The 27420-nt window shown below is 45.4% G+C and overlaps 9 protein-coding genes across 9 annotated transcripts; 4 read left to right on the top strand and 5 right to left on the bottom strand.

Annotated features, from left to right (window-relative positions):
- Window positions 1–478: 478 nt before the first annotated feature.
- LAJ45_02308 (uncharacterized protein) lies at window positions 479–1762 on the bottom strand (the record flags this gene model as incomplete). Its single annotated transcript, XM_046111899.1, has 6 exons — window positions 479–492; window positions 573–579; window positions 771–783; window positions 855–894; window positions 951–962; window positions 1090–1762. The coding sequence occupies 6 exons, from the start codon at window positions 1760–1762 to the stop codon at window positions 479–481; spliced, it is 759 nt and encodes a 252-aa protein (XP_045974799.1).
- Window positions 1763–2580: 818 nt separating this feature from the next.
- LAJ45_02307 (uncharacterized protein) lies at window positions 2581–3070 on the bottom strand (the record flags this gene model as incomplete). The annotated part of the gene is made up of 3 exons (XM_046111898.1): window positions 2581–2590; window positions 2667–2888; window positions 2943–3070. 3 exons carry the CDS (start codon window positions 3068–3070, stop codon window positions 2581–2583), a joined length of 360 nt encoding a protein of 119 aa, XP_045974798.1.
- A 32-nt stretch (window positions 3071–3102) lies between these two features.
- LAJ45_02306 (uncharacterized protein) lies at window positions 3103–3554 on the bottom strand (the record flags this gene model as incomplete). Its single annotated transcript, XM_046111897.1, has 3 exons — window positions 3103–3157; window positions 3230–3234; window positions 3300–3554. 3 exons carry the CDS (start codon window positions 3552–3554, stop codon window positions 3103–3105), a joined length of 315 nt encoding a protein of 104 aa, XP_045974797.1.
- A 998-nt stretch (window positions 3555–4552) lies between these two features.
- Window positions 4553–6136, top strand: LAJ45_02305 (uncharacterized protein; the record flags this gene model as incomplete). The annotated part of the gene is made up of 4 exons (XM_046111896.1): window positions 4553–4811; window positions 5312–5327; window positions 5462–5962; window positions 6028–6136. The coding sequence occupies 4 exons, from the start codon at window positions 4553–4555 to the stop codon at window positions 6134–6136; spliced, it is 885 nt and encodes a 294-aa protein (XP_045974796.1).
- A 732-nt stretch (window positions 6137–6868) lies between these two features.
- On the bottom strand, window positions 6869–8270 carry LAJ45_02304 (uncharacterized protein; the record flags this gene model as incomplete). The annotated part of the gene is made up of 5 exons (XM_046111895.1): window positions 6869–7141; window positions 7203–7723; window positions 7794–7846; window positions 7909–7910; window positions 8262–8270. 5 exons carry the CDS (start codon window positions 8268–8270, stop codon window positions 6869–6871), a joined length of 858 nt encoding a protein of 285 aa, XP_045974795.1.
- A 6940-nt stretch (window positions 8271–15210) lies between these two features.
- On the bottom strand, window positions 15211–17250 carry LAJ45_02303 (uncharacterized protein; the record flags this gene model as incomplete). Its single annotated transcript, XM_046111894.1, has 14 exons — window positions 15211–15246; window positions 15312–15348; window positions 15757–15770; window positions 15862–15904; window positions 15973–16081; window positions 16154–16225; window positions 16308–16354; window positions 16410–16517; window positions 16594–16628; window positions 16684–16730; window positions 16896–16912; window positions 17013–17058; window positions 17114–17156; window positions 17218–17250. 14 exons carry the CDS (start codon window positions 17248–17250, stop codon window positions 15211–15213), a joined length of 687 nt encoding a protein of 228 aa, XP_045974794.1.
- A 1141-nt stretch (window positions 17251–18391) lies between these two features.
- Window positions 18392–19482, top strand: LAJ45_02302 (uncharacterized protein; the record flags this gene model as incomplete). Its single annotated transcript, XM_046111893.1, has 2 exons — window positions 18392–18707; window positions 18770–19482. The coding sequence occupies 2 exons, from the start codon at window positions 18392–18394 to the stop codon at window positions 19480–19482; spliced, it is 1029 nt and encodes a 342-aa protein (XP_045974793.1).
- A 2101-nt stretch (window positions 19483–21583) lies between these two features.
- LAJ45_02301 (uncharacterized protein) lies at window positions 21584–22534 on the top strand (the record flags this gene model as incomplete). The annotated part of the gene is made up of 4 exons (XM_046111892.1): window positions 21584–21868; window positions 21943–22048; window positions 22103–22251; window positions 22511–22534. The coding sequence occupies 4 exons, from the start codon at window positions 21584–21586 to the stop codon at window positions 22532–22534; spliced, it is 564 nt and encodes a 187-aa protein (XP_045974792.1).
- Window positions 22535–24240: 1706 nt separating this feature from the next.
- LAJ45_02300 (uncharacterized protein) lies at window positions 24241–26005 on the top strand (the record flags this gene model as incomplete). The annotated part of the gene is made up of 5 exons (XM_046111891.1): window positions 24241–24314; window positions 24371–25294; window positions 25350–25596; window positions 25668–25767; window positions 25821–26005. The coding sequence occupies 5 exons, from the start codon at window positions 24241–24243 to the stop codon at window positions 26003–26005; spliced, it is 1530 nt and encodes a 509-aa protein (XP_045974791.1).
- Window positions 26006–27420: the final 1415 nt, after the last annotated feature.

Raw genomic sequence — 27420 nt, 5'->3', positions numbered from 1 at the left:
GTGAAAAGCCGCCCCGTTGCAACGCTTATTTTCACGACCTTTTACTAAACGCCTTAGTACTCTACCATCCATAAGAGGAAGATGAGCATTAACGATTGGTGCTTGGCATTACAGATCTAGAGCGGGGTAGAATAGACGGCAACACCACTTACAGCACCTATGTGAGAATGAAATCTTTGTTTCTTGCATTCCCAATAGGTCACCTAGCCACAAGTTCCTTCGTAAGCAGTGATTGATTGACCGACAAATTGAGTGGACGAAATGGTTGAAGAAACAGAAAGCCAATGTATGACTGATACTCCTTAGTGGGCGGGCGCACAAAAAACAAAATTTTATGAACCTGTACCCATTCTTCTTCGCGCACTCTCTGGCCAATGAAAATTTCTTCTGCTCATTAAGGCGTCCCAAACCAAATGCAAAGTAAGCAAGCCTTGGTGCAGACGTCAATGCAAACGTTTCCCGGGATTCGATTCGCTATCTAGTATGAAATATCTATGTCATCGATATATACCATCATGAATTTTGAGGCGGGCGGAAGAAAAGAAGGATGGAGGGCAAGGTAGTGTACCTACTTAGGCACTTAGCTTACAATTGTGAGCTATATGTAGTTCTAGAATACAGTCCAATGGACCAATCAAAGCCAATTCGCGCAACAAATAACTACATTGGTAAATTTCATCGTAGCGTGCATGTGCGAGGTCTAAAAACATATTGGGGCCTAGATTGTAGAATAGATATGCACAAGCGATCGATCCGTGAGGGAATCATACGTTATCACTCGATCTATAGAAGCACAAGATTAGCCAGCGTCATTTTGGAGGGGGCAGTGAATTAGCATAAAAATCACCACATACCGGTTAATATCAATCCTAGAAGCGTACATATTATTCAATGCTAATGAAGAAGAATTTTAGAAGTAAAAATCTGATCCCAAACACAAAGTGCTATACAATTAAGCGCTCCTCAACTCCCAGTACCCCAGAAAAGAAATTACATAGCGCCTTCCATGCAAAATCCCGACAAAGAGCAGTAAATCATAGTCGGTCACTCGATGGCCTTTCCCCCAAATCACACCCTCCTTCTACATACTGAAAGCCTCAGCATGGAACCAAATACCCTGGGCCCCGGTTCCTTTGTGTACAGCCCTCTCATCACTCAACTCGACAACTGCCGTCCGGCTTGAATCGATCAGCCCCGCGGGTCCACACACCACTACGGCAGTCTCCCCGAGTGCTCTCTCCAGCTCTTTCTGAACGATTGACCTAACTGCTGGACGTCCAGCCATGATATGCACCTCATCTGGTAGGCATAAAGTAGCCGCCGACGAGTTCTTGTTGATGTTTTGTTGTCCCTCCTTTTTTTTGGGTCCGCAGCAGCAGCACTCTGCCTTGGATTTTTCAGCGTCAGGTGACACGATAGCGTCTTCGTCTTCGAGTGTTTCTTGACAGCAGCACACATCACCACCGCAGAGCTCTGTTTCAGAGAGACCAGCCACTTCCTTTTCAGACTCTAGCTGAGGCTTTTGCTTCTCTTCGTATTCAGGAGCCTTATCTGTGGTTAAGGTTTCGTCGCAGGTCACATATATACTGGTTTCCAACGCAAAGTCCTTCATCCCTGCAACACTATTTACCGCATCCGCAAACTCTCTTGTGAACCATCCTACTTGCCCGTGCCGCTTCACGACCCAAACAAATCGTACCTTCCTTGTCACTGTTGGTTGGCGCGCTTGTTTCCGCCGCACCAAATCCCTCATCAAAGGCATTATAAAAGTTGCACCTGTACCACCAGCTAGTAGGACTACTGTGTCGAATTGCTCCAGTGGGCGTATACATCCATATGGTCCATCAACTATGACTGTTTTTGTCGCATCGGACAAAGGTGGCAACGTCTCACTCGCATGTGAGAAAAGCTTTCGAGTTGCTCCCTTCTGAGCCCTTATGATGAATTCTAACGAATTGTCTGAGGGGAGACTAGTGATCGTAAAGGGATGGGACTGCAGAGGGATGATGGAATGGCAAGACAGAAATGCATGTTGCCCCGGACTCCACCTAAATGGTGGATTGGTGATAGTTACTTTCGTCGTATGCTCCGATAGCGGGTGAAAAGTCGCTTTACATGAAAGAAACTGACTTGGCTTACCATGGAATAAACCAAGATTGTTATACACCATGAAAACCAATCTAATCAAACGATCCAAGAAGAATATCCCGACCGGTACCCATACGTACTGGTGTGCCTTTGTGGGCGTGTGCAGCATAACCATAGAAACAAACCCAACCGCACTCACTATGTGCTGTATAATAAAGAACTCATACCTCCATCCCCTTATCGGTGCGAAGCTTGAGAGAACAATCCACAACAGCACACACCATGCCCCCAGGCCTCTTCTTGATATCAGGTCGATCTCGAACTTCCTTTCGACGTAGCTATATTGGTTCCACGTGCGTAGGAAGTTACCTAAATGGACCGATGCTGTGAGAAACATGGTCCGTGCTACCCAGCGATGAATCCAATTTAGTCGTTCATAAGAGACTCCAGTGGCATATCCAAGTAGACTGCGCTTGCCGGCGAGAAGGAAGATTAGGGGAAGCTGAGTAAGTGTTATCCAGCCTGCCCGTACACCCATGGGTTCCCAGTGCCGTCTGTTGGTAGGTTGGAAGCCATACGATGCTAACGAAAGCAGCAATGCAAGATTGGCTGCAATCAACAGTATTTTTCCGAACGACGGGAGTGTCGCCAGTCGTGGATAGCGCTTTTGCAGCGAAGGTATAAATGGCGCGGTGTAGTATGTTGCTTCCCGGGTTATTGCAGTGGCCGTAGCATACCAACGCAGTAATGGGTTCTTAGGACGAGCTGGGTCTAGGAGGGCTTTTGAGACGGCGGAAAGCCTAGGTGGGTGGTTAATGAATAGGCTCTATGGGGCTAAAGAGAGTGGGAAGTACCTTTGATGGCATAGCAGTCTGTCGGCGACGTGGATGGCTGAAGCGAATGCTATGGCTCCGCCGACAAACATCCAATACACTTTGGCCATGTATGGGTCTGTAGGGAGATCATGGCCGGCGTGGGACATGCTTTCTGAGGGTGAGCTTCAGATAGAGAACGCTAGAAAAGGGCAATAATGAAGGCGAAAGGAGTAGTCTCTTCAGAGGCGAAACGACTGCATGCAAATGATAAGTGAGAATGAATTCCGATTCAAAGTTCGATAGACATAAGCGATAAGGTAGCAGACAGATACTCTCAGTCGAAGCCAATATTATTATTCGAGATCCAATAATCTGCAGTAAAAGAAACAGGCTCACAATTGAGAGGGTTACTCGTAAGCCAGTCAAAATAGTCTTCTTGCATTTCCCAGCCCCAGTCCGTCCATAGCTGTACTTTATCTCACCTAATCCATTCCCATCATCGTCCTTGCCTGAATTGTTCTCCCTTCCTGCCCATGTGGGGTGTGTTTTTGGCGTATCCCACTTCCCCGTTCTGTCGCCAACCCGCTCAGAGCGCCAACCCCTTTTGGGCCGAAATATGCTCACCCACAAACCAGGGTCCCTCCCACCCATCGCCAGGATTGAGCTCAAACTCCCGCACCGCATCCAAACTACAAAGTGCGGAACAAGAACCAGGAAATTTAAAATAAACATCGCGTTGAGCCAGAGCTTCAAGTTTCTCGGTCCCACATGGCACAGATCTCGGCTTGAGCCATGACGAGAATGAAGCGAAGATGAGATCTCCATTAGTCTATCATGTAGGTAGCAGCTACAATTAAGGATCAAATCTTGGCTGTGGTAGAGGGCTTGTCTAAATCTAGAGATGTAGCACCTGTTGGCGTCACAGAAAATCATTCGATCACATCCCTACCCGCAGCTATGTGATAAATAATATTACTGTATCGGAACTTTACGGATCGCTTTTCTACATATCGAGATTTATGATCGTAGAATCAGTGATTGGGTCTTGAAACCAGCAAACAGTCGTCTGATCAATTAAACGAGCTGAAGAATCTTCTCGACAAAAAAAAGAGAAAAAAGGCAACAAAGACGTGGGCTGTAGACACAGCCAAGAAACAGATAGATACTTTTGCCTGTTCGTCAACTGGCAGCGCAGCACCTGTGAGTGATTGCTAATGCGGTATGCCGAATGTACCCAAAAGTGATGCAACGGCTTGGAAATATAGGGTGAGGTCTTAGTGAATTCGCAACCACTTTACATGTAATTTCTTTCATTTTGATGTGATTGATGAATTCTTCATACTCTCTTTACTTTATATACTATATATCGCTGCTTCGTTAAAGTCAAAGTTGGGTTGCATGTGGTTGAAGTCGTGAGTACATGTAGTAAATTGAGTCGTTGCATCACTTTCCGGCACCCCTGGGTACATGTAGTTACTTGAATTGCTATCAAGTCTCACTCCAAATCACATATAGAGCTGAGGATGGACCTCGGAAATTTGATATATGCGAAGGCGTGTCATCCGGCGCCACTAAATACCGTGGCCTGATAGCTATAGAAAGTGCATACATACATCTTTTAGAACCAGATATGCCATACAATAACTTCCATGGATCCAGCCTCCTCTTCCGTTACATTTCTCGTCTCCAGGTTGAACCAGTTCATCAATTTCGGTATCATGAACCACTCCACGAGTCCACCGAGTTTGAAGACATTGAGAGTGCAGTTTGAAATCCAGCCTTGGCGTGGCCCCACGCAATCTCTAGACCGCCAAGGTGCAGATTCCAAATGTGTGAGACGAGACGTGCCGCCGCCAAGAAAACGGTGGTTTTGTGACAATGTCGAATCCGGGGTAGACCTTAAGCTCTGTGGTTTCAAAATGCGAAGAGACTCCTCGACCTAGGAGAAAGACAACAAGCTCCTGGGCATTAAGAATGAGAAATAACGGAAGGAAGGAAGGGAAGAAGGAAGGGAAGAAAGGAATGAAGAAAGGGAAGCGAGGATGTTGCCCCCCATGTAACAACTAGGCTACTAAATAATAGACCCTTTGCACTTGCGGCTTAAGGCAGTAGTGATCAACCAACATAATCCTCTCAAACTGGCGCACTGGCCAGGCCCCGCCGCAGCCAAGTCAAGTAAGAAGGTTCTAATATCAGATATTACCATCAGCGCCCTAAACAAAAACACCTTCACCCCTCATTCACGCGCGCTCCTCGTTTTTCTCTATTCCAAATTTTGCCCTTGGTCCCTTACATTCAATCGATCCAACCGACAGGACATCATTGACACTTCTCTCAAACACTCCTTCCTTTCTTCCACCGTTTTAGGATTGCATATCAGGGACAATCTCTGTGCTTTGGAATTTAAGCTTATTTTAATTTAAGGTGTGTGTTTTTTAAAGTCATCTTCATACTTTATATTTTGGCCAGCTCCTTCGGTCTGTCCATTAGTCTTGCTGTGCAAACTCGATTCTTTTTACTGTAAAATTACATATTGATAAATCTAACAAAATGCCTAGTCTCTATCCTCGTCACGATTCACACGACTCGATGGCCGCCGACTTTACTCTCCACTCCGACACCTCGTCGTCCTCCTCGTCATCCCACGCTGGTATGGACATGTCCTCTAGCGACAGCACCATGAGCATGAGCATGGCCAGTATGACCTTCCACACGTCTATCTCGGACGCCCTCTACTCTACCGCCTGGACTCCCAAGACGCAAGGCCAATACGCCGGCACCATAATTTTCCTCATCTTTCTCGCCTTATTTTATCGCTTTCTGGTCGCCTACCGTAGCGTATTAGAGCACCGGTGGTCAAAGTTAGATTCAGAGAGGAAGGTACTGGTTGCTGTATCGTCGTCGCAATCTCAGGATAGTGGTATAGGAAACCCTAAAGAGAATGTAGTAGTGGCGGAGAAGAATGAGAAGGGTTTGTGGGCGGCGAAACCATGGAGATGGAGTGTCGACCTGCCGCGCTCAGGATTGGCGGTGCTAGTCTCTGGTGTGGGATACTTACTGTGAGTATTCCGTATATATCCATGTCTGCTTCCGGCCTGTTGTGAGACGAGACTGACTCTGGTAGAATGTTGGCGGTAATGACCTTCAATGTAGGATATTTTATGGCTGTTCTCGGTGGGATATTCGTGGGTGAACTGGCATGGGGCCGCTGGATCAAGGGTGGGGACCATTAGAGCGATTGAATTGCTACTGATTACTATAGGCGCTGGAATTAATGCTTGCCTCCCCTTTGTCTTTTATTTTCTTTTGTTACTATATACTGTTTGGGAGGGGTTCTGGGTGTTTCTGGGCTTTGGTTTTGTATTTGATGATGATTGGGAAGTGTAGTTTTCAACCATGGCTGTAAATGGTCATACTGCATTAAGCTTAGCTACTAAACAAAAAAGACTTCGCAATTTTAATATACCCATCAAGCAAAAGTTCCACACGCCTGAAAAGTAGTATACATGCACGTAGAAGCAAAACCATGTAGCTATTAATTATTAATTTGGATCCCGAGACCTACACAGGTCCCCAGCTGCCTTGGCGCAGATCGATATATCCAACCGGGTGTTTTTGACAATCTTGGCAACTGACACCTGGTAGGATACTTTCCACGACCAACCTCTTGAATATCGGGAAGGAGACACGATCGAGGATGAGGTTTATGATACACTGAATGAAGGATATCACGGCCAGGTGAGCGCACAATTAACCTATTACCTGGATAAAGATCACAAGGCCCAATTTCCAATCAAAGGCAAGCTGCATATTCCAATTATTTGTATTTATGTATTTGTCCCAAATACAACGCCCAAGTATCCCGAATTAAAGAAAAGAAGAAGACCCATCGTCGATAGCATATACCACATCATGTGCATTATGTCGCTATACAGCAAAAGAAAGACATAAAGAGAAAAAAAGGCCTACAAAGCCAACGCAGCCAACAGACCTGCAAACAGCACGCTACCGCCGGCCGCAAGCTTCACTGCCGCGGCGCTGGAGCTCTGGGCAGCGTCGGGGGAGGAAGAAGTGGAGCTGGTGGAGGTAGATGTCGATGTCGATGTCGAGGTGCTAGTGGTGGTAGAAGCAGAGGCGGTCGAGGAGGAGGATGCAATAGCTTCGGCACTGACGCCGGTCCCGTTCACGCAGTCTTGTGTTAACATCACTGGGTCCTTGGTGAAGGTGATATCCGCGCACTAGATCCAATTGAAGTTAGTTACCGAAACGTCACGCATGGAGAAGAGAGGGTAAAACAACATTGTACAGTCCTCCACCCGTATGGCCTGCCTGCACGACCTGGATAGTGGCATTGACACCATCGGCCACGCCCGGAGTCCCGTCAGGAACACTCAGGGTGTTCCAGCAAAAAGTCCCTAGCCCCATTTGCATGAAGACAGGCGAGAGGGTGATGTTGAAGTCATTCACGGCGGGATTGTTGCCAATGGCGAGATAGACGGCAGTCTTGGCTTCGTCGTGGCCGGCTTCAAATTTGATGGTGCCGCCGGTGACTGGCCAGATGGAGCGCTCAGAGGAGGGAGTGTTGAGGCCACCACAAGGACTTTCGGCTTGTGTCTCATCGGAGTCCCCGCGGGAGGTAGGGTAGGTGAGGGAGAAGTGGGCGTTAACGGCCGCCGCGGCGAGGGAGAGGAGAGCGAGAGAGTACTTCATGGTTTGTATTTGGGGTATCACGGATTGAACTTGATACGGGGAGATGATTGATGTAGAGGAGGATGAGGAGGATGAGTGGGTGGAAAGGTGGGTGGAAGAGAAGGAAGAATCTATTTTATAGCATAGCTAATAGTATATAAAGGCCCTCCAGCCAGCCTTCATGAGCGAGTTTCTACCTACATATAACTAACGGGTGAGGTTCGAATGAGCCTAACGTTAACCATAAACCAACCCTGTGGGCCTCCCCAAGGTTCAGTGATCAGGACCTTCCCTTCCCTGACAGAATGAAAAGCACCTCTATCCAAACAGAGCCCACGAACTCCAATTGCAAAGGAGATAGGCAGCTCCCTTTATTTTATCTTCTGAAGATCACTCGTCATCGGTGTTTTAGAAGTCTTGTTCGGAAGAGCCCGAATCCCGGGGAACAGCACAAAAAAAAAAAAAACCCCATTGCATGATCTCTTCTCTCCCGTTCTTTAGATATCTTTGGCAGGCGGGATCCAAAAGCTGCAGTAGAGAGTGCAGTGGAGAGTGCATTTTTCTTTTTTCTTCTTTCGGCCGGAAGCAAAAAAGAAAAGAAAAACTGGCTCACTCGCTCACCTAGCTTTGGTGGGGTTGGTTGATTAGTAGACGTTATTAGTATCCTACTTCCCGCATGCGGAAACCTGCGCAAACCACCTCACACGCCAAGATTAAGGTTTGGGCCAGGCTGGCTCGGCCACCTCCGAGCTGAGTCTATGCCGGATGGAGAAGAGCGAGTTAAGCTTACTCACCCTGCAGAGCTAAGGTAAGGTACTCAGGCAGGGTGCTGCTCCGAGTTCGAGATATCAGTCAACGTCTTGATGGCAGATGAACTTCTGCACTGCGGACTGTCAGACAGATTTACACTGCTTATTCCGACAGAGTTCTCTGCTTGGCTCGGGGAGTAAATAAGCTTTCGTTTAACGAACTGCAGATCACCGGCGCGCATGAGACCGGCCAGGCCAGATGCAGTTGTTTACTTGAATATATCACAATCGTGAATTGAAAGAATGGTGTCTTTCCTGAAACATTACTCATTGAAGGCCGCGTAAGCCTGAGTATGTATGTAGTTCCCGTGCAAAATTACGGCTTCGGATTGGCGTGAGTAATTTGCAAGTTACTAACTATTCTCATGATCCTCGTATACCCTCTGCTTTCAAACAGACCCACAACGGCGCGGGGGTGGTATGATCAGATCAAATGAACGGTCCAATGAACCCAACTGTATATGAAGATGGGCTTGCCAGAAATGGCAAACGAACTCTGTGAGACCCAGACTAATAGCGGGGTGGCTTAAAACTAGCTGCGGCCCAGGCCGGGCGGGCGGTATTGACAAGCTGTGGCGTTCCTGAGCGATTCGCCCCGCCCGGGCTAGTGATCTTTATCGATGAATGACTTGAGAGATTGAACCGAAGAAGAAAGCAGGTGGAACAAGCTCCTCTTATAGCGGAAGAGCAAGAACGAGTGTTCTATAAATGGCCTAGAACACCATCGAAGCCGTAAAAGACAACTGGCAACAATAGAAATGTCGGGATACCACAGCACTACGTATTCCGGTTACTTGTAGGTGCCGAATGGCCAGTGTAGCCCGTGAGGTAGAGATATCACGCCGCCTCGAGGCAGCTCCACAAGGTCGATCAAGCTCGATAAAACATACCTTCACGTCTAGAGGTGGCTTGTGGTTTTCATATATAGAGGGGGTGTGATTTCTAAGAACAAGTACTGGCTTCATTAAGTAACTATATTATCTCTTTAATTGAGTTCGTATATCATGACCCAAGGCATAGGAAACACAGCTTCAAGCCGATTTCTCAATTGATCAACTTCCTCTATCTGAACCGCCAACGCATACAGCCTACCCAGGCATCATAATATCCTTAACTCCATTAAAAATATCAAAACGGTTGTCAAAAACCAAAACCTCGATCACCCGAGGCACGAATCGAGATATTCCCAGGCGGACCCGCCCACCCAATCTCGCATCGGGGTGAATCATGTACGACGCTCGGAACGAATCCATAGATGACGATTGAGTGAACCGGCGTGTCCTCCTTGAACCCGGAAGTGCCGGGCTCGATGCACCCCGGGGAAAGACTTCCGGCTAGGCTTTATCGATGCATAAAGTTGATTAAAGCGCCGCTGTGGGTATAGACTAGGCGCTCTCAAAGAGGTGTCCGGTCCGGGAGACGTAGCTATGCAGAAGGTAAATACAGTCAGGGTACAGAAGTTTTGGTAAATTTTGGTTGCCGGTGCAACACGAAATTTGTATGGGAACACCATATAAAATCAGAAACACTCAAATCATGACTTTAAAAATTAGATCGCACACACCTGAAGAATGGACTTAAAATTCTAGAATTCTCTGTGCTCCGTCTTGAGATAGTTCCCAACTGTCCTTGAAACTTTGGAATTTTTTGGATGAGGTTGGGTGGTTGCTTCGGGTAGCTAAACATGGCTACTTTGGCTGTAAAAAGGGTATATTACCAAAACCTCTGTCCTAGTACTATACATGTACGCTGGCGGATTTGGGGGGTGCCCGTGGCGTCTGTCAATAAACCGTGACTGGGTGCGCGTTTGTGACTGTTCAGCGCGACTAGCCAATATTTTTCTGCATGTCCACGTAATGGCGGTGTGAGATGTAGATAACTACACTCCCTCTTACCGCCCGCCATTCCATAGAAAATTACAAAAACATCAATTGCCCAGAACCTTGGCAATGAGGAATCCCTTTCCCTAAGATGATTTCCCTCATTTTCTTCATTCTTCAGTCGTTAGCATCTCATCTACAGGTACCAATAAGTCCATGATATAGAGGCGGCTCAGTCCTCATCCTATCGTCTATTCACCGTCTTTGTTCCTCTCTGTGAGTGCGCAATGGCGTTTAAACGGAGCACGATCTTCCCCCTTCATAGAAGGTGCAACTCCTGGTATTAAGAGCTTTGTGTACAGGTTGATTGATGTTTCCTTGGGGTTGATGGTTCGTAGTTTCGCGTGCCTGAGAATGTTCGAATGCCCCTCAATAGCGCAGCGGGTGTTTGCAATTGGGTACAAGCGATCGTTCGAGGATATGATATGAGAAGCTCCACAGATGTTTTTTAACAGTAAGAACATATAGTCGGGGATGATGAGAAACAGCGACCAAAAATTGGGTTTGTGATATTGGTGCTCTCCTTATCTTAAGTGTGGGTCTTGGCGCGAGTGATATTCTGTAATTCTGATTGCGTCGCAACCCTGTCTAAACTTGGCCACTGTAGATTTGGGTACATGTAATCCCTACGTTTCGAGCAGTAAAAAGGGCATAGCATCTTCGGCGAGAGTATCAAGTAAAGGTGAGCTACGTGTTTATAGTGGGTGTTACTAGTAAGTACGTAAGCATTTTGGTGCAGGCCAAGCTAGGATGTTAGGTCTACGTATGCGTTTAACATCTTCCCCAGCAAACAGTCCTCGAAGTTCTGTTAGCATAGTGGTGTATGCCTCCGGTTTAGGAAACTTATGACGACAGCGGATACCGGGTTCGAATCCCGCTTAGTAATTCCACTTTCCAACAGAACAATTTTTTTCTTTTACCTCAATTCTATTGTTGGGATGAGGGTTCTCTGATCCAACCATCGACGCCCCCTATCCACGGACGGCAGACGTAGCTATACTCCCTTCACATCTTCACATCTTCCTACCTTCATCATCATCCATGACTATACAGCAATAATTCTCATGACTAGCGCTGGGTGTCTGAACTCCAGCTGTTTAGAGTAGTTTGTAGAGAGTGAAGCGCGCTGTGCGCCGCTTTCTGCTCAGGCGTCTCTGAGTACGAAACAAGCTATGTAGTCGCTTCTTCCCAGATCCCCATATCCTCTTCTTAAAGTCAGCAATCATAAACTCTTCTGTTTGTCTGTCCTCAATGCCAATCACATTTCGTTATGGAGGATCTTTCAGGCAGAGACCCCATGGACCGAGAGATTAACTTGAAGCGTTACACATCCTCGATTAAAACCGTCGCTATTAGCTTCAAAGAAATGATTTTCTGTATATATACGGAATGTACATGGATTGAGTCACGAAATATCACTTGTTAGCTAGACAGAATACCCTGGCTCTGCCAAGAAATTACATACTAGGGCCGAAACTAACTGTAACCTCCAAAATAAGCTTACACAGCTTTGAAATTAGTTACAAATACCAAAACTCTCCTTAGGGAATCTTTTATGCACTCTTCGAGGCTGTCAACACCTAGCTAATAACACCTGATATATTAGTGATGTTTCTGACATCATTAGACAATCGTCATATTAGTTAAAGATCTGAGATTCGGGATATATCTATCTATATATTTCATTTTTTTTTAAATATATTATCAGGGGAAATTCAAAACGTTCGCTATAGTTCTATGTTTAAAATGATAACTGCTGACCAAGCCGGAGTACATGTAGCTATACCTTCGATGAGGAAAAGGCAGATCAAAGTATTTGTCTTTGCCCGCATAAACCAGCCTCGTAGACCACGTGCACATTAATCGGAGTCAGGGTCGAAGTTGTGCAGAATATCTCTGTGCGCGCTCCTCAAAACGAATATGAGCACTGTGACTTGGGTTTAACAGTGGCGGCCTTGTCTATGAGACTAATTTAATCCGCCTTGCTCTTCCTGGAGGCCCTTAAGTTGCCTTGAGGCGGTGTCCTATCCCAAAAACTATTCTGTGCTTTAAGGACGGTGACTCTTCCGATACGGCGACGTAAACCACAGTCATGAAGCAAAGTTACGCCAAAACACGCAGAAACCACCCTTTTTGCTTGTCTCGAACCAGACCCAATTAGGCTTAGTGTAGTTGATGTGGTTGATAATTAATTCGTGTGGTTGAGTCGTCAGCCTCTTGGGTGCTTCTACAACGCCAAGTTTATTATTATCTAGGCACGTGACCTGGCCCACCTAACGTCTGGTTCGAGACAACCTTTTTGCATAGCTTTAGAGCCCGCAACTTCAAGATATAACTTGATAGTCTTGAATTCCAAGAATAATTATTGTATCATTGATGCTAGTAGTGCTATAACTGGCTCCATAGAGCCAAAATCTTGCCAAGACCACGAATTTGTATAGAGTTTTGGCAAAATCCGCCAAAGCCTAATGAATCAAATTGTCTCTCAGAATATATTTTCTTGCATAGTTCATCTTCCTATCCTGAAGTTTCATAGTCTTTAAAGAAGATTGAAGGTTAGGGAAGTGGCCAATTTTGGTGTGTTTTAGCGCGAAGACTGATTTATATATCCAAGAACTATAGTTTGGTATCTGACCCTTATTACTGGTAGTGATTTCCACAGTCCAAGCCATTATCTCTCGTTTAACTCAAATCTGCATGCACAGGGAACAATTTTTAATGTTTTTCAATTTCTGAAATAGACAAAAGAAAGACCCCAGCACCTCTGAGGGATAATTTAGCGAACGTTGAGCTTTGAGACTTCTAGCCTGGGACTGATCTTCTCTTGTCTAATCTTGCCGGTCTAGGTTTAATATTAGGAGCAGGGAAAATGGACGACCAAGGAAAACGAAAGAACGACTAAACTAGTCCTGATCCCAAATCGGATATACCACTCGACTCTTATGCAAAGAATTATGATAAAGGGGCACTTTCGATGTCTCTGAATCTTTTGGGCTCGGACTCGCAACTATCAAAATAAAACCTCTACCGCCAAAGCGCGAAGCATTTATATTTCACTTTCTGAGTTAGTGAATGAATATCGATAAATTGAGCTATTTGACTTACATATTTGCAGTGCCAATATTCACATAGATTACTTCAAGCCTTGGCTAAAATGGCCGAAAGGTCCAGTCACACCACATGAGTGTATGCAGGGAGGGTGGATGACAATATGTAGCTGACCAATGTTGTAATTCGACGTGATAATTGTAGTTACATCTAGTTGAGGGGAGGTAGATTTGTTGAGGGCGTAGCCTGCCTCCATGGCTTTTATCATGTTGAGAAATTCATCATATTTTTCTTTCTGATAGCGTAGTTAGTTTTCATGAGTTGTATCAATAGATTAACCCCCCGGGGGGGGGGGGGGGGGTTAATTACCTTTAACTGCCAAGGCTGGAACTTCCTGTGAGTACCAAAAAGACTTAAGAAATCGGCAATAGCAGAAACCATGGAACACGCGAGTGAAACAATGGATATAATCATAGAGGGTTTGTCTGATGAGCGGGCTGGCATCGAGAGTTTGAGTTTTTAGATATATCGAATATTAATTACTGAGAGAGATTGATTCATCAAGAAGGACTGAAGGGTGAGGGTTACTTATAAAGATTTGAGGCTTTTTTTAAGTGCAAAAAATAGTCAACGTTGATAAAATGTATTTTGTCTTTGGGGAATAGCCCGTACTGAAGCTTGGGTTATCGATCGTGTCGACGGGCATGCATGTATGTTCTCCAAGATACCACACTCTACTGGTACCGCAAAGTGGCCATGGCTCAAGTTCAAAAAAAAGCTTCAATGTGCCCCAGATCGAGATTCCAAGGGGATTTGTGGGTCGATGCACTCCTCCCTTCCTCGAATTAAATGATTGAGCGAACATACAGCATTGATATTTGTTCGCCCCATAGCATACATTGCATACGTACATGTATACATATACACATACAATAAGCATACGTGTATACGTACATACATGTAGTTAATGGTGTGTGTGTGTAACTATATGTGAGCTAAGCCTTCTAGGGATTTGGCAAGCTTGAGCTTTCGATAGCTGACTCAAGTCGTTTATCAGTGGACTGTAGCCTTATCTAATGACGGCAGGTCTAGTCCTGCTATAAGGTCTAGGAGAGAGGGGTATCTTCTATCAAATGTTCAAGCTTCGCTGTACATGTGACTACACATTCAGCGCACAACTACAGTCGTTCTCGAGCTAATGACGGACGAATAGAAGGCATCAGAAACTATATAAGGAGCGAGCCGCGCCGGGCCATGGTGCAATAGCCTACACTCGTGGGAACACATACATGTATATAAAGACCCGAATTACAAATCCTACTATTTACAAGCGGCTTTCATCCGTAGATCTAGGCCCACACATGCGTGCCGTAGCTCCAGTTCCTGATAACTCCTGTCTAGAAGGTATTCGGGCTATGCTAAGATTGGTGGATACGGAAAAAGAACGAAAGATACATGTAGTAGCCTTGGAGAACAGATTGTACTACCAGTAAAGCGCCCTTATAGATTATGTAACGCTTCATGCCTGGCTCGGAGCGCGCTCCGGGTCGTCCCTACATGTATATATACATGTATACAGAGATCTAAGAACGATGTATAATACATGTATGCATTCCAAAACCCCTCTTTCAGTAGTATCAGTACTGACATCAACCCTAAAATCACTTTTTAGCAGAAACCTCGATTTACACGTATAGCTCGTTGAAATAATTTTTCAAAAACGTTATCTCGCAGTGAAACAAATGGCGGAACTTGATTTTTTATACATATGACCCCGACAGTTCATGCGGTGGCCTTAAGATGCCAACATCTTTGATAAAGGACCTTAGATTGCTCGATCGTGCCCCATTATTAGACTTGTGCATGTACATACTATGGGGGTTATTTGCCACAAACTGAATTGTGCGTGTGGTTCCCCTGGCATGGTTAGCCACTCCCAAGTTCGAAATTCCGAGGGAAATTAACTATGATCAAGGACTTACTATTTGAACTAAGATATTTGACGTATAACACTGCAAGCTACGAGGGTTAGGTGTCGTTATGCAACATATTCATACTGCAAGATTCCTTTCAGAGAATAGTTTATATGGACCATGTCTCTTTATGAACTACATGTAGGTATGTATGTAGTTCAATAGTGAATGAGTGTTTGCCCGCCAATCAAACTAATTTTGATTAATTGGCCAATTGAACCGAAGTTTGGAATCAAATTCTTTTGTGTTACCACTATGAACAGAGCTCTGTTAGTGGTTCAACAGGTAAGTCCTATGCGAGGCAGATTTGACTGTTGAGCCTCAAACCCCTATGGTCTACATGAACGTAACTTCATGTCGTCTCTGTGTACTAGTGAGATCGCGAGTACAGCTTTCCAGTAAATCCCAAACTTGTCTCAAAAATACAAGTGATGAATACAGGGATTGTTTGTACGGAGTAGCGCCGTTCTGCCATACAAATAAATCTTGTTTTAAGCATTTCATATTTGGTTCTTTCTACTATACGCGAGTAGGAAGTTAGGAGGTCAGAGAAACTCACCAGCTGACGTAAATTCTGCAAGATTTGGTGCGGAACGCCAGTGCTGTATCACGCCGGTATTCCCAGCCTCAGTTATCGATCTCTCGTCAAATGAGTGGCGGTATCTTATACAAGGTAGAGTGCCTGTTTCGATCGAGGCTACAGCAATGTATGAAATAACCCTGTATCATGGATTCGGCCTTGGAAGTTGAGGCAAACTGAATGAGTTTTTCAGCCTTGTCTAGTTGGAACGGTCAATAACTAACTAACCAGCCAATTGATGCAAGTTATTTGATCGCCGGTATATACATACCTACGGACATGAAGAATCTGAAAGCCTTGTTCTGGCGGGATAACAGCATGAAGGAAGATGTCCCTTGCACCGCTACAGTTTATCAAGGAAAGAAAGCCACAAGGCCAGTATAGTATATGTCGAACGACTGGTGTTCCTACACCTCTTCTCTTACGTCGCCACCACGTTTTATATCGAGCAAGGGTGCTCCCGCACAAGGGTCTAATATGCCTATTAGAAATGGGGGATGTCAAATAAGCTAAGATGTGATACCTACTCTTTCTTGGTAGCCGCATATACGTTGAGTATATGACCTTCGGTAAGGGCAATTTGTAAATATGCCTCATCGTTATATTTAAAGCACCCATCTTGCATACACTCTGCACTTTAAGCATATTTTCCTAAAGTCAAAGGTTATTGAGACGTGGGTTTGAGGATGGCTATGCGGTGGGCGTTGGTACGAGCTCGCGATGAATTCGAACTGCACTGAGGATAGCTAGACGGGAGGATTAGAGGAATAGGATGTCATAAAATAGAACAGCTGTACAGACATGTAGTAGTAGAATATACATGTAGATTACATGTATGCCTGCATTTCCTAAATAGGTTAAAGATTCGAGAAGGAAGATGGCAGGGCCACAGACCAAAAGATACGAGATCCGGTATGAAATTTACATGTATATATTTCCTTTTCGTTGCAGAGATGCATGCCATATGTGTCATAATCACCGATTTGAACATATATGGTCACTCGACCTAGTACCTGCATGCCGTCTCTCTCTATGTCCATTTACTCCAACGGATTAGAGCTGAACTATATATGTGTCACAGTTCCTCTCCATCTGAACGGTTAACAGGAAATAACCTTGCAAATACATACCGCTCAAAAGTGATACGATAAGTAAGTTCAATAATTACACGTTCGCCTAACAACCGTAAGCTGATTGATCCGCTCTAGCTCTAATGATATTTATCTCATACTAGGTGTGGTATGGGTATACGCGGCACCAAATCCCCATAATGACTGGCTTAGTGTTGAATTTCGCAACAGCTATGAAGGCGGAGATAAGGTGATTGCCTATCACTTGTTGGCTGGCTCTGATGGGTCTGCTGAGCATGAGCTAGAAGCCGAGAGCTCTATGCCCCCGAAGCGCTATCAGAAGTTGAATACTTCGGGAGCGAAAGCCGTATTCCCATGAGTTAGATTTGCTCTCAAACTTCAGAATAGGTGGACTCACTTATTGTATATATCTCATCTAAAGTAAACGCTATGATTGTTTGAAACCATGGAAATAAAATCTCTCGGGCGAGCGACCTGGTGTCTAACAGCCTAGTGCTGCACTCATAATAGTCAAGTACTCGCAGTCGACAAAACTCATACCCGGTCCACAGGCTCGGGATAGGAAACGACTAATATACTTATAACCTGAGGAATTTTTGGTGTTCGATCTACGGAGCTATGGCAGTTGGGGCGTGGAGTTCGGGAGCTTGTCTTCCCCTTGGCAATTGCAATAGCAGTTCCAGTGAGCGTAGACTCTCGGGGTCTTGCGCGCGATAACGAGAACAAAAACAAACTTAGCTACTACGCGAGAGAAGGAATAAATAAATTCTGGAATAATTTTCTTTGGCGAACATATCATGCTGTGATATGATTTTCTTCTCATCACCGGCGGGTTGCTGGCGCAGCAATGTCGTCGCCAACCCTTTAACCCTTGACTTGAGTAACCATGGCACAGGATTACCAGGATGATAATTTAAGCAATTACTACCATTCTTAGCACTTGTCTCCCTGAACTGGAAACCTGTCACGTCATAAATGCTCACCGATACACCGGTAAAAAGGGTTTATGGTATTTACACTCAAATTTTCTGACCGAGCGTCTTAGATCGCCTCAGAACAAAACTGCCGTTATTTGTATATTGTTTCCTAGGTCTATTATCCCTTATCCGGTGACAAAATCACGCCCTCGAATCTCACGATGTGGGATTCGGATACGGCATCAACACCGGTGAAAAGCTCGAAGATTTTTGATCTAAATGTATATAAACCGGTCGATTTCTCCGGCAGAGCAATGTGCCTCTTCTCTCTCTCGTCCATACATACATCATCGGGGTCTCAGATTTCCTTTCCTTTCGATTCTTCAATCGTCGCTCCTTTCCTTCTTTTCTAAGATCTTGTTGATCAAGAAATACGTTTGATACGTTTCATTCATTACATACACTCTTTATACAACCTCATTTTATAACTCACAAACAAAGATGAAGGCCGCAATTTATTTCAGCGTTTTCTGCATGACCGCTTCGTCGGCACTCGCCTACCATGATTTTGGATCTGATGCAGGCTACGATGCTGATCGTCCGTTGTCCGCGCTCGAAACTTTGGAAGCTCTCAGCAGGGACTATAGCTATGGTTATGATGATGATTATGAACAGGATCTGGATTGGGACAGGGATTATATGGAAAAGGACCATAAGTATAAAGGTAAAGACTATAAGTATAAGGATAGAGGCTATATCAGCCGCCGTTATCGCAACCGGCGCCTTTCGAGACCGTACTCAGATGACAGAAACGGTGGTAAGTAAACCAAAGAATATCACAACCAACATACGTACATAATAGCTGACCTATCATTCCAGCCCCCAAAAAGCCCACAAAGTTTGGTATCGTAGTCTACCCCGGCTTCCAGGCACTAGATGTCTTTGGCCCTCTTGACATCCTCAACACACTCTCTGAAAGCGTCAAGATGGATCTCACCATCATCTCCAAAACCTGGCAACCTGTCTCCACCAAGGGACCTGAGATGAAAAACATTTGGAACGCCGGCTCCAGCTTCTCACAGCAGATCTGGCCCACTGCGACCTTTTCCACAACTTCCAAAGACCTTGAGGTCCTCATCGTCCCTGGTGGTATCGGTGCTTTCAAGATCGATCAGGAGTACATCGACTTCATCAAGGGCACCTACCCTAAGCTTAAGTACCTCATTACAGTTGGTACTGGCTCTGGCATCGTTGCTAGGACTGGTGTTCTTGATGGAAAGAAGGCTACCAGCAGCAAGGCGATCTGGAACTGGTCCGTTCAGCAAGGCAAGAAGGTACACTGGCAGCGCAAGGCCAGGTGGACCGTGGATGGGAAGATCTGGTCTTCGTCTGGAAAGGCGGCAGGGATGGACATGACATTTGCGTTTGTGAACGAGGTCTTTGGCGGGAAGAACTCAACCAATGTGGCGAACTTGTTGGAGTACCCGCGCAATCGCCGCGCTGACTTCGACCCGTACTCGAACGTCTGGAGGACTACCAAATCGAACGGCACCATGACTCGCAAGGATAAGATGAGGAACAACTTCTTGTAAGGGGCTGGCCGGTTCATGTTAGGTTAGATTGTTTCTGTTTTGTGTGTTTTGGTCGATCAGCCAGGTTGTGGGAGGTCGGGTTGCATGTAGGCAGGCGTTGGTTAAATATTTATGAACTCAAATTTGTTGCATTGCATCTTTTCTTTTCTTTTCTTTTCTTTTCTTTTCTTTTCTTTTCTTTTCTTTTCTTTTCTTTTCTTTTCTTTTCTTTTCTTTTCTTTCTTTATTTTTTTTTAGGGGAGTGAGACAAAATGTAGATTGCCTAGCAAGCTTTTGCCCCAGAGCAGAACACTCCGTGACTGCTTGCGGAAAGCTTCGCTCCGTCTTGTTTTTTCTACTACATACTCGCACGTCAATTATGTATTTGCCCAACCAGCAAAACACACTAAAAATCGAGGTTTCAACAACTCATAAAAAGCCCCACACCTAAACCAAAATATCAACAACCAAGTATAGTATAATTTTGATAAAGGAGGTCCATGCTTCAAATTCTTGGCCCAATTGAGATACTGGTAAAGATGCCATAAAAGGACCCTTTTAGACACATTTCACCTTCAGGGCTTGTTCTTTGTAGATATGGCCTAAAAGTGGCCTGTAGAGTCTTTCAGGTGTCTAGATAGAAGACACATAATTTCAGGGGAGATGGGAAAGCTCTCTGGATTCTGTGTGTGTTTTGCTGATTGCGCAAATACATACTTGATATGCGAGTATAGTAATAGAAGATACTAGTAACAAGATTGAATGAGCACGCCAATAATTTTTTTTTCTCTTCCTCCCTGGTTAGCTACCATGGCCTCCATTCGAATTCCCTCTCCATGTGTACCAAGAATTAGGCTCATACAAAGCTGCTCGTAGGTGATGGGTACGAGACTAACTATAACTACGAATACATAATAGGACACGAGCACTTATGGCGGGCTGATATTCTCCCTCTCTAGGCTAGTATACAGGAAGATCACTTGTCGATTCTCACTGCAATTGCGGACGTACAAGCACCTAACCCTGCCCCGTCGAATCAACACATCAGAGGATACGTATACGTATCGGAATATCGGGCCAAAAATCATGATAAAGTATAGACAAAACCCACGAAGCCCGGCGTGGCGAGTAATATGCTCCACGCCAATTTTAGAACTTGACTCACTGTCTATCATAGTTCGATCATCATTTCTTCCTGAATTCTTTTTTCCTTGAGACCCTGCTTGAGCATTTTTTGACCACGAGTGCCTCGAGCTCTTACACCCTCAATTAGACCGCATGTTCGTTATGTCTGTCTTGGAAGAGTAAATGTTTGTGATTATCTAGAGTGGATACCCGAAGGGCAGCGGTTTTCCTAACTTGTCTCGTATCTTGAATCGAGTGATATTCTATGACTACTGGCATCAGATTACCAATCCTATCAAGGAGCGTGAAAATTGAGCGTCACATGTAGGCTGTCAAACGATTGCACCATAATCGATAGGTATTTAAGTTACTGCGACGTAGGTCATATATGCACAACGGCGCACATCGTGCCGTCATATATTCTTTTTATTTATTGGAGTGAGTCACTGTGACCACGAGTGGCCGTCTGGATACGAAATGTTCGCTTGATTACCAAGGTAACCTGGCCGGGGTAAAGACTCTAGGTAATGTGGCTAGTCTTGCTAGAGGGAGTGCTGTAGTAATATGTATCACAACATCTAGGGAGCTCATTTTTCAATTGGCTACTTGTCTTTCTCCGGATATTGACATATATTCTTTGATCTTTTTCGGGACTGGTAGGGCCAGCAAGCAGACTGTAAGCCGTATCTTAGGCGCCTCGTGGCATGAGCCCAACTATTTGAGTGGTCGATCCTCTATCAATCTGTGTCAACAAGGTCAATGATTGCTCCACATCCAAATTACTCAACGTCCCCCCCACCAACACTTCCCCACTCCTACCCTCCCTTATATTAACTCTAAAGTTATTGTCCCCATATCCAACCCCCGCGGTCACAACCAGGGCTAGGGTTATACCCAGTCCACCGCCAAGCCACCTAAAAATTTAAGGTGCGGCTCAATAGCCGTTCCTGCTAGAGAGAGTTTCCTTCCCTTCTCCATTCGTAACGACGCACCAACGATGCCGAAACGCAAAGCGCCCTCGTCCGACTCCGCATCACCGGACCCGGACCCGGACCCGCGCTCCCGCCGAGGCACCCGCCACGCAACCGTGTACGACGCAGTGGCCAACCGCGTCAATTACGAAGGCTTCGTGCACTCGCGCCGCGTCCACGACACGAATGGGGAGCTCCACAAACGGTCGCAGACGGCCCAGACGGCGGACGAGGTGCTAGGGCGGCGAAGGAACGCGCCCGAGGCTCCGATCCCGTATGCGGAGGGTGGTGGGGAGGGGCTACCGGATTCCGTGAGTTTGCTTGTGGTGGTTGTGGTTGTGGTCGTGGTTGATGGGCGCGGTGGCTAACGTTGGTGTATGAGTAGGACTTATTGATTGCGGTCCATCAGTATGTCGCAGACTTTTATGGCGCGCATGGGATGGGGGCGGTCAGTTATCGGAGTATGGACGAGACCGCGCTGCTGGCTGTTGGTTGGTTTTCCCCGATTTGCCTGTGTTTAATGTGCTGACGGGGAGGAATGTTAGGAATGCTGTTGGAAGAAACGGTAAAGAGCTGCTTGGGCGAGGATGGGGACTTGGCCCTGATTGAGCAGGAATCCTCGAGCGAGGAAGAAGATGCGGAGGAGCAGGCACCTGCAGAGAGCCCGCCAAAGAAGAAAAAGAAAAGAGGAAAGGTAAGAAGAAAAAGCTGAAAAACAAGGAACCATCCGCAGCGGCGGAACAAGATGGATGATTCCGGTGTGGATGAGTAAAGACGATCATAGCTTGTCACTCGACTCCCAAATGAGGTGGTTGCGAGAGCGAATGATGGCTTGCAGGTTTTTGCTTTTTTTTTTTTAGAGGGAGCCAAGACAAGCCTCTGTATATCCCCCTCTTATACCCCTACCATTCTATCACGGTGTGACGGTATACTCATTTTAGTCGTCCTTTTAGGATCAGCTGGGGATTGGCTTCTAATTTCTTATTTCTGTGTAACTTGCTGTTTTTTTTTTCGTTGTTTGAGGCGTCTTTTTTTTATAAGTTTCCATAGGGCTATTAGTTGATTTGTGGCGGCGACACGGGCAATTGATCGAAGAAATGCTGGCGAATCCTGATAATTAATATTTCTGATTAGAAATCGATCATGTAGATCGTATTGCAAAACCATGCTATGCTGTCGAATGAGTAGCTACACTATTTGGAGTCAAGTCTGATATATGCACCTTTAACAATTCTCCTTACGGAAAAAATCGTTCTGGTGGAAGCACATTCCTGAACCTTGAACTAATCTCAATCACGCGGGCCGCCCCTTATGCGCTAGGCACATGTACCTACATGTATCGTGCTGATATGATACTCTACCTAGAGCTCGTAGGGATCACTGCTAATAATGAGAGTACAACTCTGAGGATAGCCTATATTCGACGCACAGACCACTCTATGGCCCCCGCCAGCTTCACTAGCCCAAGGGGTAGTTGTGGCAAACCACCCATGTTAAGATTTTCATCCACAAGGATTTAGGGCTAGCATCATGCAGCTGATAGGGATAAGAATTTCCGGACTCATATCGATATCAGATGTTGATATCTTTGTAGAAGGTAACGAGGATTTCCTTGTTGAGGATGTGAAGAGAAGTAGTTACCTGCCTCCCGGAAAGCTTTCCGAAACCCAGTTTCTTTCTGAATCTCAAAATTAGGGTTTCTCGAGAAAGAACTTCTTCAGATCCCCAGTTGCTGTATCGCGCTAGTTCGGTCGAGATGGCGCTGTAACAAGAGGCTTACAGCCTGCAACTTTTAGGATAGAGTGTTCACCTACCCTACTCTACTGAGGGGTCTGAGGATTCCTTATTTTTTTCGGGTCCTCCCTTTGAATTATATTAAGCATGCATGACCATCGCTGAAGGGCTGCTTAATCAAAGAAAGAAATTCCGACTGTGCATTCCAGGGCCTAGATGCCAGGCAGTTGCAGCCGCCAAGGTAGAAAAAAAGTCATTACCAACCCCACTCGGCACCGACTCCTACCACAAGTAGAGCATAGACGCGGTATATCGGTCCTCTATCAACCATATATTGTGCACCCCCCCCGCCCTCCCATTTATTCACCTACTATCATTCCTAGAAACTCAAGCCTTGCATAAGCGGATTAGGCGAACAAAGTAATCCGAGACCCGAACGAAAAAGCCCTACTCATTCCGGTATGTTTTTTTTTTTAAAAAAAAAAATCATTTACTTGATTAGCCAATATGCAATCATCAAGTAGAAGAAATAGTGCTAGTTAATAAGATTTCTCGGTACTCCCCTGGTAACTGCACCACCCTACTGCACATTTAGAGTAGGGGACACAATGCGCCACCAGTAGCTTTCGGCGCACTGTGGTCCGAAATGCACTCGCGGTATACTCTGCGCCGGTTGGAATATGTACTTTGATAAGGATTAGTTAGAAAAAATTAATCCTCTCTTTATTTGTGATAGGTACCGTAACAGAAGATTTGGTGAGTGCTGGATTGAGTATAAAAGGTAGTGAGAGAAACTCCCATTATTTGTTGGAGTCGCTAGAGCAAGTCGTCAGTTTGATTTTTATAAGTGCGGAAGTCTTTTTCCAGAGAGACAAAACGATAAATATATCTTTCAGAAGTATCCTATCGTCTTTCGAGTCACATAAATGGGGCCTCACTACTGAGTCATATGAGGGAATACCTCTATATGCCGATGTATGTGCGATGCGCAGCATTCGTCTCACTCGGAGGATTCATCTATGGGTTTGTTATCCTCCCAGAAAGCAGAGCTCTCAATCTCAGAAACTGACATTTTGTAGCTTCGATACAGGCTCGATTGGGCCCGTTACCCTCATGCCATACTTCCAAGGCCTATTCGGCCCCCTCTCACCCACTCTCCACGGTCTCGTCATATCTATGATCCTCATTCCTGCCTGTATCTCCTCCCTAGTAGCTGGCCCAATTGCAGACAGAATTTCCCGAACATACGCAATTGCCCTTGGTTCAGGTTGCTACGCAGTCGGCTCACTGCTACAGTGCCTCTCTGGTTTTGGAGGCGGGAGATCTGAGGGTCTCGCAATGCTGTTTATTGGGCGAATATTCGCCGGAATGGGCGAGGGAATCTTCTTATCTCCCATCACAGTCTATGCGGTTGAAGTGACGCCTGGAAAAGCACGCGGGAGAGTTGCATCCCTGGTGCAGTTGGGCATCTGCTTGGGTATCTGTGCTGGGTACTTTATTTGCTACGGGAGCTTGAGGATCGATAGTTCCTTATCCTGGAGACTGCCCTTTGCGTGTCAGACACTTATTGCAAGTGGGATTTGTGTTGGCTGTCTCTTCCTCCCGCACTCGCCGAGGTGGCTTTTCCATGTTGGCCGCAAAGAAGAGGCACTAGCAGCGCTTGAGATTCTTGAAATAACGAAAAATTCAACTGATATCGAGAAGGAGGAGATACTGACATTAATTCGTGATGAGGATTATTCAGACTCCAGAGGATGGTTCAGGAGGTTGGTTGATGACACGAAATTGATGTTTGAAAAAGAGACAAGAGGGAGGACATCTCTGGGAGTGTTCATGAGCGGAATGCAGCAACTTACCGGAATTGATGGACTTCTTTATTATGCTCCTGTGCTGTTTACGCAGGCGGGATTGAGCAGTACAAATGCTAGTTTTCTGGCGAGTGGTGTTTCGGGCTTGGTGAACGTTGTTTTTACCATCATTGCCCAGTTTTTCACAGACAAGTGGTAAGAAGCAGCCATATCACCACTCATATAGTGTTATAACTAACCACTAGGATAGGGGACGCCGACCAACCATGATATTTGGCAATGGTTTCTGTGCTGCGACGATGGTCGCAATTGGTGGTATCTATGCATCTGGCGCCAACAGCACCGAGCACGGTCGATATGCAGTCATTGCATTGATCTACCTCTTCCTGATAGGATTTTGTTCAACAACCGCTATCATGTGCAGGATATATGTGACTGAAATCCAGCCAATCAAGACGAGAGCAGCTGCTAGTAGTCTTTCATTATCGGCAAATTGGGTATATTTTACCCATCCTCCTCCTTCTCCTCCTCCTCATGGAAGGGCAGTCATGACTAACTGGGTATATAGAGTGTTAATTGGGTCGTCGCGTTTACGACACCAATGTTCCTGGCGAGTTCGTCCTCGGGGCCATATTTCCTGTGGGGAGGATCCACATTTTTCGCAGTTTGTACGTTCTTGCGGAATTTCCCTCTAGTTGCATGTTACTAATAGGTACATTAGTGATCTTTATCTTCTTCATGCCTGAGACGAAAGGTCGCTCTCTCGAATCTGTCGACCAGGCATTCGAGACATCGCCACTCCAAGATATGATAAGAAAACTATCTGGTAAACACATGAATAATGCTAACCTTGAGACGCATCAGGGCGTTGAGAGGGTAGATGTGCATGTTGAGGGGGAGAAGTAATGAGTTGTTTATTTAGTGTTTATGAATTAGCTATAGGTCTTATGATTTTATGTATAATGTATAAAAGGCTTTACTGAGGGTGAAATAAAACACTTACAGAGGAACTAGAATGTTGTATCGAATCTAAGCTTAAGTGAAACGCGCGTGGTGGCCAGTTATGCTGTCATTAACTAAACTAGATGTAGTACAGGTACCGGAATGGCCGTTTAATCTTTACGATTTGAAGGGCTATGTTGTTCATTAACAGACCGAGAACTCGACACCCCTCGTAAGGGCTAATCTGAAGTTGATGTATTTGAAGCCCTCTCCCTGTTATGAATCCGCCGAATCTTTGACCCGCGGTGAAAGAATAGCAGAAGGGTTTTAAAGATGGGTTGATGTGCAGTGGATGGGGGAGTCCTGGCATCAAAAATATATAAGTAACCTTTTTGGCACATACATATGCCTCTTGATAAGCTTCGAGGTCTAAACCTTTCCTAGTTTGAATATACACATGCATGTACCTACATGTATCTGTGATACATTGCGTAGCGTCAAAGTCTAGTGGAAAACACCGCATGTACCAGGATGTATGTAAATGTGTCGTACAAGAGGATCTTGATCTCTGCTAGCCCTTTCTGGCCACAGTTTTGACTACGGGATTGGCACGAGACTACATGTCGTAAAGACCTCTCGTCGAACATGGTGCCAAAACATAGGGCCACATAAGCATTAGGAAGGAATTACGCCATATCTTTGGATCCCCATTGCATACATATAAGTACATGTAGGCGGCCGAGGCTAGATCTTATTCATCTTCTACTCATCATCTGTAATAATGTTTGTAGGAAACCTTAAACCCGCATCGTAGTCACAGAATATCACTCGGGTCCATACGGATTTGTCATCATGACACTTAAGTTGACAACGTGTACCTACATGTACATACGTGTGTCAATCAAAATTGAATTCAATCTTACCAGGGGTCGCACTAGCTGGTACTACACCCGGAGACTACATGTAGTGAGATGACCGACATAAGCAGTAGCATTGCTTTTCCATTAGTACTGTGATCATAATCACGCGTGCTTAATTGGGACAAGGCTCCCTCTCATGTAACACTCATAGAACGGCGCTATATACATGTAGTACAGAGCAAATAACTTTATATACATGTAGTACAGAGCAAATAACTTTATCTACATTTTGATCATTTACAGCAGCCCCAGAAGTGTAGGGTATTTCATTCGCTGGCTTGATTGATTGACATTTCCCATGATTAAGGATCAAAATTGCCTCGCCTGACGGCCGAGACCCTAATTACAGCGCTCGTTACAGTAAATAGTCTTAGTAGTGATAGGTTTAATCATATCTATCGCAGGGAACGAATATATAGGACGTTTCGAGGTCGAGGGTTTCAATTATAGATTCCGTTT

This window comes from Morchella importuna (assembly GCF_003444635.1).
Source record: "Morchella importuna strain M04M26 chromosome Unknown Morimp01GS004, whole genome shotgun sequence".
NCBI classification, from domain to species: domain Eukaryota; kingdom Fungi; phylum Ascomycota; class Pezizomycetes; order Pezizales; family Morchellaceae; genus Morchella; species Morchella importuna.
Note: the sequence above shows the minus strand (reverse complement) of the source record. Positions and strands in the feature narration are given on the sequence as shown.